The 11,889-nt window shown below is 49.5% G+C and overlaps 1 protein-coding gene across 1 annotated transcript; it reads right to left on the bottom strand.

Moving 5' to 3' along the window:
- Nucleotides 1-299: 299 nt before the first annotated feature.
- Nucleotides 300-8,750, bottom strand: SF3A3 (splicing factor 3a subunit 3). Its single transcript, XM_068417816.1, has 17 exons — nt 8,517-8,750; nt 8,362-8,409; nt 8,129-8,181; nt 7,528-7,633; nt 6,981-7,053; nt 6,488-6,579; nt 5,970-6,052; nt 5,461-5,599; nt 5,045-5,113; nt 4,604-4,671; nt 4,143-4,250; nt 3,752-3,821; nt 2,903-3,067; nt 2,682-2,792; nt 2,149-2,239; nt 1,173-1,228; nt 300-576 (listed from the first exon to the last, which is right to left on the bottom strand). The coding sequence occupies exons 1-17, from the start codon at nt 8,610-8,612 to the stop codon at nt 499-501; spliced, it is 1,506 nt and encodes a 501-aa protein (XP_068273917.1). The 5' UTR covers nt 8,613-8,750; the 3' UTR covers nt 300-498.
- Nucleotides 8,751-11,889: the final 3,139 nt, after the last annotated feature.

Here is an 11,889-nt window from a genome sequence, read left to right as displayed (position 1 = left end):
AAAGCAGCAACGCAAGGCAAATAAATTTGTTTTGCAAAGGAGCCCAAAGAAAACCATATTCTTACAGCAAGATACAGTACAGGACTGTTACTCGTTGTCAGCATGCAATGTTCGTGTGTGCTTTACAGAAAGTCAATCCTCATAATAAAAATTTCCATCAGAACTAGAATAAGAGCGAAGTAATTGTTTCTGACAAGTCAAACTGTGTAAAAAGCATTTTAAAAATACCGTAACCAAATCTCTTCCTTCCAGCATAAGAAAGGAGATAAATTTCTTAGCATTTCCTAGATTAAAACCAGTTTATTTTTCAAGTTTTTTTTTTAATATAAAATAACATCACAAGGCTGCGTTTCACAAGGGGCTTACTAGAAAGTGATTCTATAAAGTATCCTTGAAATCTACATTCATGCACATAGAAAATTCAGAAACTGAAGAAGAGTCAGAGCTGCTGACACATCTACTTGCTTTTCAGATGTGAAATCCTTCACCAGGGAAAAGCTACAGCAGCCCTTGACGTTTCAAGTCTTCATAGGTCTTTTTATTCACCACGTTCCCACTGGAATCCTCGTATTCCTCCTAGGATGGAATGAACAGTTTAGAGACACCTGGACAGAGCCTGGTTTGGGTTTACTACAGCATTTGAATTTTAGCTCCAGTACCGCTGCTGAACACGACCACCCTGCCAAGAACCCCTCTGCATGCAGTGGATCCACCAGCAGGCTCCAGGGGAAGAGCTTATCCAGAGCCAGAGTAATTACAAGCTGTAATACAGGCTGGATTTCCCACAGTTGCCCTGAATACTGTTGAAAAATGGTTTGAGGCAGAAGTTTAGGAAAAGGCACTGGTATAAGTGAACACACTGCTCAGAGCAGCTCCTTTGTCTGCTCACAAAATAGACACTGGTACTGTGAGGCAGTGTATTGAGAGATCCCTACACAAAGGGCCGAGTCTCTCTGATCAGAACTACCTTCCAACACAGCACAAGTGCTTTTCGTCCCTCACCACGGCCAGGAGCTGTGCACCAGCACCGCAGGCTCCTGCTTCTCTCCCCAGCACATGCAGGACTCAACTTAGAAATCCTTTTGACGGAGGCAGACAGTTCATGCAAGGTAAATGGGGGGTTCCCATGTACACAGGACTAGAGACATCCAAATGCCTCTCTAACATCTCACCTCTGTGTCGGGCTGCCATCTCTCTGAAGCCTTCTGTTGTTTCAGCTTTGCCCACACTGTAAATACAAAGTCATACAGGGTCTGACGCCATTTCCCTTGAGATACTAGTTTTTAATCTAGTAAGATATACACATGAGGGTTTTTTTTCCTTTTAAAACACTGTCACTTCAGCAGTCCAGGATTGTGTTGAATATCCATTACAAAAGTATCATTCCCCTGGAGGGTTTAATGAAAGGCACAAACATTAAAGCAAACAAGGCTTTAAAGTGATCATTCAGGATGGGACACAAGACACAGAGGTCCAAAAACACTGCTTCAGAGATACAGCTCCAAAGGTAGTAATAGCTTGTTTGGGAAATCAAGGCTTTACCTGTTGGGTTTCTTCTAGGCAAGAATTAATTTACCTCCAGGAACCATAACCTGTTTCTGTTAACTTAAGTAGGGCAGATTCAAGAAACAACCTCTGCATGAGGGAGCCTCCTCAAAACACCAGCACAGATTAGCCACATTAAATTATAATCCCTGTAAATCCTAAGCACTACAGGTTTCCAAAATCTGCCTATAGGCTCTACCATTTCTGAAGGTTTTTCTGGCTTCCCCATTAAGATGTTAACGAACATCAATTAGGAAAGAGTTACATGAGATGATGTAGCCACACTCTTGCCTAAGGAAACGGTGGCCCATTGCACTTGGCTGAGATTCCATACACAAAGCATCACAGACAAAACAGCTGGCGACAAACGAACACTTCGCTGGCAATCCCAGCAAGCATCTACTGCTGCAGGTATCCAACAAAGAAAAAAAAGCCACTCTCCTTTTAAGAGCTGGGAGGGATGGTCCAAGGAAGGATCATCCCACACGTACCATGTTTCTTACCCTCTTTGGGTCTCTGGTCATAGGGTAAGACAAATTTTTGTCAAGAGCTGATATGAGCATTCTCATGCCACACGTTCCCTGTTCTGCCATCACTACTTACACGAGACTGCATCCTCAATCTGTGTGACGTTGGCAAAATGTGCAGTGTTGGGAATGCCCAGGCATCTCATCCCGTGAGCGTGTCGCCACTCCTAGGGAGAGGAGGCAAGAGGTCAGTGTACAAGGGGGAATGCCACTTCATCTGCAATGCCAAAGACTAAAGGTCATGTTAACATCTGGACAGGGTGTAACAAATACTATCAAAATACAAATCTACCAGTCCTAAAAACCTCTATAAAAGTATTTTTTTGCTGTTTTAGACAGACAATACACTGGCAGTCAACAGGCACACTGCACCCATCAGACCTGGATACTGGAATTAAAGTGTTCAAACAAGAAGGGACCATACAGAAATTTGCAGAAGTGATCTTAGCATGCCCTACGTAATTCATAGTTCCGATCACACGGCCCTGCAGCATCAACCCAGACCCACATTTTAGAATCAGAAGTGCCACTCAGGCACTCCAGTGATTTACTACTTATAAAGATTACCTGAACATAGTACTGGTGTTCTCGTAGCAAAACATTACTTACTGCAAAGTGACGCTGAAAAGCTTTGGGACCTCGGTAGGTGTAGTTACCACAAATCTCACAGTTGTAGTTGATGTTTAACCCATGCAATTTATATAACCAGTACGGGATTGGCTGACAAGAGAAGAGAAACAAAGTTTAGGCAAACGCCACGGCAGGCTGAAACAGAACAGTGTGGGGTCAGCGACATCTCCCACTTTTCCAGACCTGACAGTCTCAGTTACCTTGCCATCCCAACCAAGAGGCAGATTTTTAGGATTATAAATGATCTCATTTTCTTCATCTTCACTCTCACTCTCACTGATCTGCTCTTCCTCCTCCTCCTCCCTCTCTTCCCCAGTCCGTGCTTGCTTACGCTGCACATTCTCGTGGGTGAGGTGTCTCTGCTCCTACAGCATGAGACAAGAGAAGAAATTGTTCACGCAACACGAGAGCAACAAAATAAGGACAAACTTGCAGTGTGAAACACATCCTCAATGTACAGAGGGAGGGGAATGAAAGACCAGTACGAAGCAGAGAACTCGCATTTTATTTAGCCCCAAACCTTAAGTTTTTGGTATAACGTTTCCTACTTCCAAGGAACTAAAAACTTGTACTACCATTAGCGCTTCCAAGATGACAAGCTAACAGCAACAGCCACCCTGCTAAAAGCCATCGCCCCAGCCTGAAGCAAGGACTTAAGGCAAGCATCAAGGCAGAAGAAGTAAAACTTTGCAATACCCTGTGACTTGGGCATAAAACAGAAATTATCTACATTGATGTGGTGCCTAGAAGAGAAGGTTAAAAAAAAAAAAAAAAAGACAAGACAGGCTTCCCCAAGGGAACGTGCAACCTCTGTATCTGGGCCTGCTCACAAAAGCCTGCCAAATAATCAGCTAATGGAAATATAATCCATCATCTGACAGAAAAAGCTATCTGCTAACATGCACTTTAAAACATTACGACTCTGGACATGAAAATGACTCTTCTAGGCATGTTGACTATGAAAGTACTGGGTAAAGATGTGGATGACCTTCCAGCCACTATTTGACAGCTCTGCAATAAAAAGCTCGAAGACAAAATAAAATCCTTACCCCAAGAACTTCCACATACTCATAAATCTGAGCTTCCAGAAATGCAAGATCTTTATTTCTTTCAGTGTCTCTGGAAACAGATAGAGAAACTTTATGAAGTCCATTCCAGAACTGAAAACATCATCTGTACACTGGACAACTACAGACACATTTGACTTGTATACAGCAAGAACACAGAAACAAGTACCAACAGCTCATGTAAACTACACTGCACACAAACCATGCAGCTCTGTTACCTTCCCTTTGGTTCAGGACTATTTGGTGCAACATGAAAAGCTTCTAATACTTAAGAATCTCTCTGTCACGACTATACAAGAGTGATGTCTATAGAATACTTCTCATCCAAGTGAAGAGAACACCACCAACCTGAGAACGACCTTTAGGAACTCACCTTTTGCTTCCTTTTGTCTTCGGATTCTTAGCAAACAAGGAAGGATCAAGTGCTTCTAGGGATTTGCCTTTAGTGCTAAAAAGTCTCTGAGCACGCTCTTCCAGAGTCCTGTGGAGAAGCAGGGAGGAGTCGAGTCCAAACCATAGTTTTACATTTCCCAATAACTATTTGAATTCATGCAACAAAGTTCTAAATTTAGCTTGTAAGAGATCATGAGATTTCCTATTATCTTTGTCTTCATTCCTTAAGCCAAATTATTCTATACAAGAGACTTCAGCACAGGACACTTTTCAAAACAGTAGATCGCAGTATCCCCTGAGTGGTTTTCGATGTTTTGTCTTTCAAACATTATTAAAGTAATTCTTGTACAACAGAGACAACAAAACAAGTATCCCATCAAGGAATGCAAGACAGGAAGACCCCAAAAACTGAAAAGGAACTATAAAAAGATTGCATCTTACCCGCCACACTTTAGTCCCAGGGCCAGTAAAGCTGATTTTAATCTGTCCAGTCCCAGGGAGGCCAATTCCTGTTCAATTAAAGTAAATCACAGTAACAGAGAAGCTATTAAACAAATACAATATGGATGTATGTCCATTTTAACTCATTACAAAAGAAAAAAAACCAAAACAAATACCAAACAACAAACAGCATTCAAAAAAAAGGACTGTTGAGGGTGCTCCACTCCTCAGTGAAAAATGAGGAATGTGACAAATTCACCAGATCTTTCAAGTTACATCTCCCTAATGGGAGAAATTAAATCATTGGGATAATCAAAGTTTTATTCAGAGCACAGAGTCAGAGGCAAAAGCACAGTACGTAAAATAATGAAAAGAAACAAAATTACTTAAGCTTCCACCTGCTCAAGATTTATCACTAAGTGGAGAGCACTGAAAACATACCTCCCAAGAGGAAAACGCTGAGAGATCCAGGTGTGCTCCAGCATGAGTGAGTGCACTGCTGGTCTCTTTCTGCCAAGAAAACCCACATGCAAGATCTTTGTGACACCCTACACCACTTCATGTAATATAATATTCTAAGCTCAAGAAAAGCAGTTCATTTCACAGAGAAAAATTCTCTCACTAAACTGAGCAATGGAACAACAGAAAAGATAAGTAATATGCAAACCTTAAAAAAGGTTCTTTTCAAAGCGGTTACGTTGGTTTTCAAATTCAAACTAGTATTAAATTGCATCTTCGTGACACACAGCTACACACCTTGCTATTAGGCTTAACCTCAGTGATGACTTCACACAAACGATTCACAGAAAACCTATCACAGACACAGAAGCATTCACACGGGCTTAACAACTGCTCACCGGCCAGCCAGGGAACGTGCCGTTTTCCCACTTCTTCTCAAACTCAGTCTGAATTTTCCCAAAAAGCTCATTCTGGTCAAGTAATGGTTTCACTCGATCTGTGTAGTCCTGTAGGTACTCCAGAAGCATTTCAAGGTACCTGGCAGAGTAATCATGAACACAGGTAATTCAATATCAGCCTCTAACATATTTCTCTAACCACATCTTTGGAAAGTAATTACCCTCTAGTGCTCCAATCAAGATTACAACAGTTTTCAACACACAATTTCTAGATGCAGCAGTTACAAGGATACAGTAAGGTCCTTCCACAGAGTGGAACGTGGCTTTCCACATTTTTGCTGTGCTGCATGTGTTCTCAGGGCTCAGCAACACGACTGAGTTACTACAGCTCAGTGACCCAATTTATATGAGTCAAGTTTGACCGTTAATTATATTCTTAGCAGCTGTACACTTAAGAAGCAAATTCCTTCTCATCAACTGTCATAAAAGCAGTAGGCAAAAAGACTCACCTCTTATATTCAGCATTTTTTCTCTCCTTGGGAATATCAAAGAGTTGGTCAAATGTGGATAAATAAGTGATATAATCCAATTTCTAAGAACAAAAAAGTTTGAGTCAGACGTTATACACATGCAGCCAAATTAACACCCAGTTTCCAGTTACCAGATCAGAAGAAAAGCACCAGCTCATGCCATTAGTCTGGACAGCAGAGGCCCAGAGTTCTCTGTGCACTAACACATTGCCTTAGGCACCCACCAGTACTTGGCAGCAGAAAACAGAGGCTTTTTCCAAAGCCATCATTACATTAACAGTTGAGAGATACCAACTGAAAGGAACAAAGAGTCAAGTCCTGAAGCAGCATTCAGAATTCAGATGCTCTCTATGTGCCACACAGTGACTTTGAAGTAGCTGTTTGGAAATAAACTTATTTATGTAAGGAAAAAAACCCAACAAGTAACCACGAACCAACCAAAGAAAAACCCCTCGGCCTTAAGCACTGAAGTTGCCCAGACAGATACAGCCACTTACCTCTGATGATTTTAGATTAATGTACTTGAGATAACAATCATGCAGATCTAAGTATCGCCCATATCCTTCCTCATCTGTGAACTCCACCAGATCTGTAGGAAAGATCATGAAGAGCTTCATTATGAGCTTAATCTTCCCCACTTATTACACATATCCTTTAGAATTTGAAAAGGATTAACTGTGGACTAATTTATGCTTAAGGAAGATGTTTACAATGCCAGTGGGATACTCGTTGATCAGACACCTGACCGCTTCGCTGTGTAAGCACGCTAGAACATTCCTCAAGAGGAGCACCACTACTGTGGAATATTCCAGCGGGCTGCAGTTCAGAAGAATTTAAGGGACAAAACAACAATTTTCAGAAGTCACTTAGTAAAAGGGAGGTGGAACTCTGAAACATGAAAAATACATCAAACCACTCACTAAATAATGCCTCTCAAGCAAGCACCGTATTCTCACTTAAACTGGCCTCCGAGAAAAACCACAAACTTACTCTGAGCTTCTTCGCTTGGGTTGTCTCTGGCCTTCAACAGTTCCTCAAACTCCACTGACATCGGAACACAGATCTTCAAGAACAGACAGAAGTTACAGAAAAAATTATTACTTCAGCTAACGCCCCAGAATAATTAATATAAAATCACAACAGGCTGCAAACAAAACTGCTAATTGAAAAGGCATCCAAAGCATTTCTTCACTATTATTTTTGCATGAAGGAAAAAAGTCTTGACTTTAGCCAGCATGAGACAGGCCAGACCAAACACCAGCTCATCAGCAGAACATTCCTGAGCTATCACACAGCAAGCGGAGGACACGGTCAGCATCTCACATCTTCTCCCATTCACACCGCTCCCACAGGAGCTCACACACTGCCTCTGAAGCGCTACCTAACCTTGCACATCTTCTTTTCTCAGGTGACATTTCAGTGTACTTAATACTTGTATATTAAGACAATTAAACTGGAAGAAAAAGAAGTGCTTATGTAGGGATGAGGTCCAACAGACCACAAATCACCTGTTCTTATGAAGTAGATAACTACTCACCTCATTTGGGTGCTTCCGGTGAAATTCCTTAATTTGTTTCAGTCTGTTGTAGAATTCTGCAAATTCATTTGGCCCTGAAATGGCACTGAGTTCTTCCTTCCGTAAGCTGCGAGTTCATGAAAAAGGACAGGTCACAAGTGAAAAGGAAAACATGCCAACACTGATACAACCTTTTCCCAGGTCTAGTGCTGCATTTTGATCACACAAAGCTCCAGTAAGACTGCCTGCAAACCTCAGAACATCACATCAGGTCTCACAGCCCACCAGGCTTACGGTTTGAGGCTCCACATCACATCTCCCACCGAACACACTGTAGTCTCCAATTACAAAGCTTCAAGGCAACTCACAGCCTCCCCCCATGACTTACACCAAGGAAATAACAAAATGCATATACCCAGTGTGTATGCACCCAATGTGCAACCTGGGTCCTGCTCCAGCAGGTTTAGTTTCCAAAGCTCGATTCCTGGTCTCAGGCACCAGCATTACTCCTCACACGTTTACAATCGACTTAAAAAAGCCGCCAGGTTCTTTCTCTGCAAAGCACATCCAGCAGACGCTCAGGTGCACACGCACCAGACAAGGGGTTTGTACAAGCACTCACCCGTCCTTGTCGTCATACAGGTCTCTCAGGTTGCCGCTCACTTCCATGTACCTCTAAAAAGCAAAAGAAAGCCCCAAACCCCACAAAGCGCGTCACCAGGGACAAGACCTGTTCCCTCCCGGGCGCCCGGCAGCACCAGGCAGAGGCCTGGGCCACCCCGCGCTGCTCCGGGGCCGCCGGAGGAGCCCAGCCCGGGTCCGCCGCCCGCCCGCCCGCCGTCCCCGCGCACTCACGTCCTGCATGGCCCGTGTCCGGTGGTCCGAGTTGATCTGGTCGCGGAGCTGCAGGGCGAGGCGCAGGGTTAGCGCGGGCCCCCGCCGCGGCCGCCCCCTCCCCGCGGCCGCCCCCCTCCCCGCGGCCGCTCCCTTCCCCGCGGCCCCGGGCGCACCGTTGACTTCTTGGTGAGCATCTCCTTCACCATCACGTCCATGAGCCGCTCCCGCTCCTCATGGTACCGCCGCTGCTGCTCCAGGATCGTCTCCATCTTCCCTCGCCCGCCCGGAAGCCGCCACCCCGCTTCCGGTCCCGCCTGCGCCCGCAGGAAGGGTCCGGCCAGGCCCGTGTCCCGCGGGAAGGGTCCGGCCCCGCCCGCGCCCGGCGCGGAGGTTCCGGCCCCGCGGCGGCAGCCCCGGTGCCCGGTGCCGGGGGGCGAGGGGCCAGGCCCGGTGCCGGGCTGCCAGGGCCGGCCCACAGCTCACGGACCGCCGCGGTGCGGCCTCGGCAGGAGGCGGCTGCGGCCCGGGGCCGCTCAGGCCGGCGGGTCCCGTCCCCCGGCGGGCCCGGGCCGGCTCCTCTCCTTCTTCCGCGCACCCTCACGGCGAGCCCCGGGCGTCCCCGCCCGGCCCGGGCCCGGCTGGCTGCCATGGCAGGGCTGCGCTGCCGGCTCGGCCCCGGCTGGGCGCGGGGTCCCCGCCCGCACGGCGGCCGCTGAGCGAAGCCCCCCGGGGCAGGAGGCCGGGGGCGTCCGCTGCCGGCGACAGACCGGCCCGGTGGGGGGAGGCAGGGCTCGGGCCGAAGCCCACACCGGAGGGGCCTGAGGAGCCGGGGCCCCCTCGGAGCAGGCCCCCGGCATTTCTGCGGCCTCGGCTCCCCCGTGCCTCGGCTGCCAGCGGCCGTGCAGCCGTTCTGTTGCCAGGGAGAGGCAGATCGTTGCGCAAGTGCCAGAAAAGCAACACCAAACCCGAAGGTGCCGACAGCGTGACCTGGACAGAATCTGGGCACTGGAGCCCGCAGAGGGGTTTGCAAAGCTCCCGGCACCCCTTTTTTCCACCATTTCTACCGGTGGTGTCGTTAACAGGCTCGCTGTCCTGCTCGGGCGCAGGCCTGGCAGCACACCGTGTGCCCCTCGCTGCTGAGGCCACAGGGACGTGCTGGCCAGGACCCCGGAGCCCCATCCGGGGGGTGTCTGCGGGCCGTGCCTCCGCTCCACCGGGCTCCACTGGGACGGCGGCGGGGGAGTGGGTGCCTCGCCCAGAGCCCGTGTGTGCCAGCCCAGGAGCAGGGGGCTGGCGGCAGACATGGCAGCAGCGGCCCTCCTCGCCCCAGCCCAGGGCCCGGAGCTGCCCTGTCTGCAGGAGGGGACACGGGTCTGACAGTCGAGAGCGAAAAGGGGCTGGAGAGCAGAGCCCCGTGGCCGGCAGCAGGGCTGGATCCCCGCGCACGGGGCTGGCTGCACACACGAGGCCTCTGCAAACGGCTTTCAGTGGAAGAAAGGGTTGGCACCGTGGAAACTGCTTACGCTTCTTAGTCCAGAGTGAAGGAAAGTGGCATGTTGTATGGGGCCATTATCTTAAATTATACTCAAATAGTTAGCAGTCACCAAGCAAATGCTGTTTTATGTGGAGCAGGGGGGCTCCGTGCTGCCCAGGCTGCGCAGAGAACTGGGGTGGGTGTGCGGCAGTCGCTGCTGGGAGAGGAAGGAAAGCCTTGTGGCCGGGAGAGCTGCGCTGCTGCACAGCCCTGCCTGCCGGCCGGGAGTCCTGCCTCTCCCTCCACGGCAGCAGCTGGACCCCGGCACGGCCACCCAGCCCAGCCCTGCTGCGTGCTGCAGGCAGGAGCCCTCCCCGTGGCTGCCTTCCAAGCCCCCCCAGGCCTGCCCGCAGCTCTCCCCAGCGCTGACCATATTTGGTGGCACAGACTGCCCCGAGATGCTGGCGCTGGATTTGGGATCAGGGCTGACCCCAGCCTTGGAGGCACAATGACCTTTCTCAAGGAGCAGCAGCAAAGGGGAGAAGGCAAAGTTAAAAGCGGGAGACACGTGTGAAACCGTTCCCATCTCTGCAGGCAGCAGCCTCGGGGCAATCTTGAGGGGTGGGAAGGGGCTGGGCTGGTGTCAGAAGGTGGGAGAGGAGGGAATGGAGGAGGTGAGATGCCAGCAGCTGGCAGGATTCACAGGCTCCAGCAGCATTACATGGTCATGAATCAGAGTCCGAACTGGAACAGACCTGAGAGCAATAAACATGTAGGATCTGGTACGCAGCCCTCGCTGACTCTCATGGGTCAGAGCTGTTGCCCTCGGTACCTGGGAAGTGCAGACTTTTGTTGCCTCACAGGCTTTCAACATGACTGTGCTTGAGTGACACGGTCCTGGGGGGAGTCCTCCCACAGAAACTGGGGCTGCAACCTTCCACTTTCACTTGGATTTTAATTGCCTTCGTCAGATCCACCCTAAATGCCAAGGAGAGATCGTGCCAGTGCTTTGCCCCCACTTTGCCAAATGCAAAGCTATAATTAAATTTTAACTCGCAAATAAATTATTCATATTTTTTTACCATGCACGATAAATTACTTTAAGCCAAAAGCAACACAAAAAAGTTGGGCTTAATTACGGCAGACAAACATGATCCTGCCCTGGGAACAGCCAATTCACTGAGGAGAGAGTGATGCTGAAGGTAAGAATATTGTCTTTAATTACTCTCTTGCACTACAGGCTGCCCCAAAGTACGTCATTTCTTCCTCATGAATGCCTCTCTAAAAATAAAAACAGAGATAAGATTCTGAACTTCGTGTTCTTCCATTTCCCTTTGCATGAAACGTCATCCCTGGAAAGGGAAGGAGCTGAACTCTAGCGACGTCCCATCCAGCCACATGGACCCTTTATTTCGGGCTGCTGGCAGTAGGAGGGTTGAGGTGGGACAAGACCAGCCCCCGCAGGGCCTCCCTCCTCCTCATCCCTCGAAGGGCAGCGCACCTGGGAGGAGGTTTGCTGCAGCGGGGACAGCTGCTCTGGGAGGTGCCGTAGCAGCGCAGCCCCTCGGTGCCACGTGCCGCAGCCGTTGTGCCCGTGGCTGCGGGACAGACCAGGGAGGGACACGGCACGCATTGCTGCCGCGCAGACCGTACCCGACACAGCAGCGGCTCAGCTCTCCTCCGGGGAAACTCTGGCTGGAAAGAGAACAAACCCCTGGGAAGTGAAACCGCTGACCGCGGCGAGCCCGGGCCAGGAGCAGCTGTGTCCAGCTCCAGGGGAGGAAGCCCACGGCCGGCACGTGCCCAGCACGGGCACCGCTGCAGGGCCAGCACCGAGCAGCCGTCGTCACCGTGGAGCTGAGCTGCTTCTGGTGCCCTGGGCTGTTACACAGGGCTGCTTCCAGGCACCGAGGAGCATCGTGTCCCCATCCCCATCCCTGCCCAAGCCCCGCGGCTGCACCAGCCAGCCCGTGGCAGAGCCGTGCTCTGGCCCTGGCACTCGCCGTGGCCTGGAGCGAGCAGCTCTTCTGGGACACCCCCTGGGGCCAGGGGAGGCAGCGGCTCAGACCCAG

The sequence above is a fragment of the Nyctibius grandis genome, chromosome 24 (assembly GCF_013368605.1).
Source record: "Nyctibius grandis isolate bNycGra1 chromosome 24, bNycGra1.pri, whole genome shotgun sequence".
NCBI classification, from domain to species: domain Eukaryota; kingdom Metazoa; phylum Chordata; class Aves; order Nyctibiiformes; family Nyctibiidae; genus Nyctibius; species Nyctibius grandis.
Note: the sequence above shows the minus strand (reverse complement) of the source record. Positions and strands in the feature narration are given on the sequence as shown.

What these genes read in the sequence shown, in the direction of transcription:
- SF3A3 (XM_068417816.1), bottom strand. Translation starts at nt 8,612, where the DNA reads ATGGAGACGATCCTGGAGCAGCAGCGGCGGTACCATGAGGAGCGGGAG. An exon ending in CTGTATGACGACAAGGACGG is followed by an intron (nt 7,634 to 8,128) that starts GTGAGTGCTTGT and finishes ATGAACTCGCAG; the next exon opens with CTTACGGAAGGAAGAACTCA. An exon ending in GATTGAGGATGCAGTCTCGT is followed by an intron (nt 1,229 to 2,148) that starts GTAAGTAGTGAT and finishes TTGTATTTACAG; the next exon opens with TGTGGGCAAAGCTGAAACAA.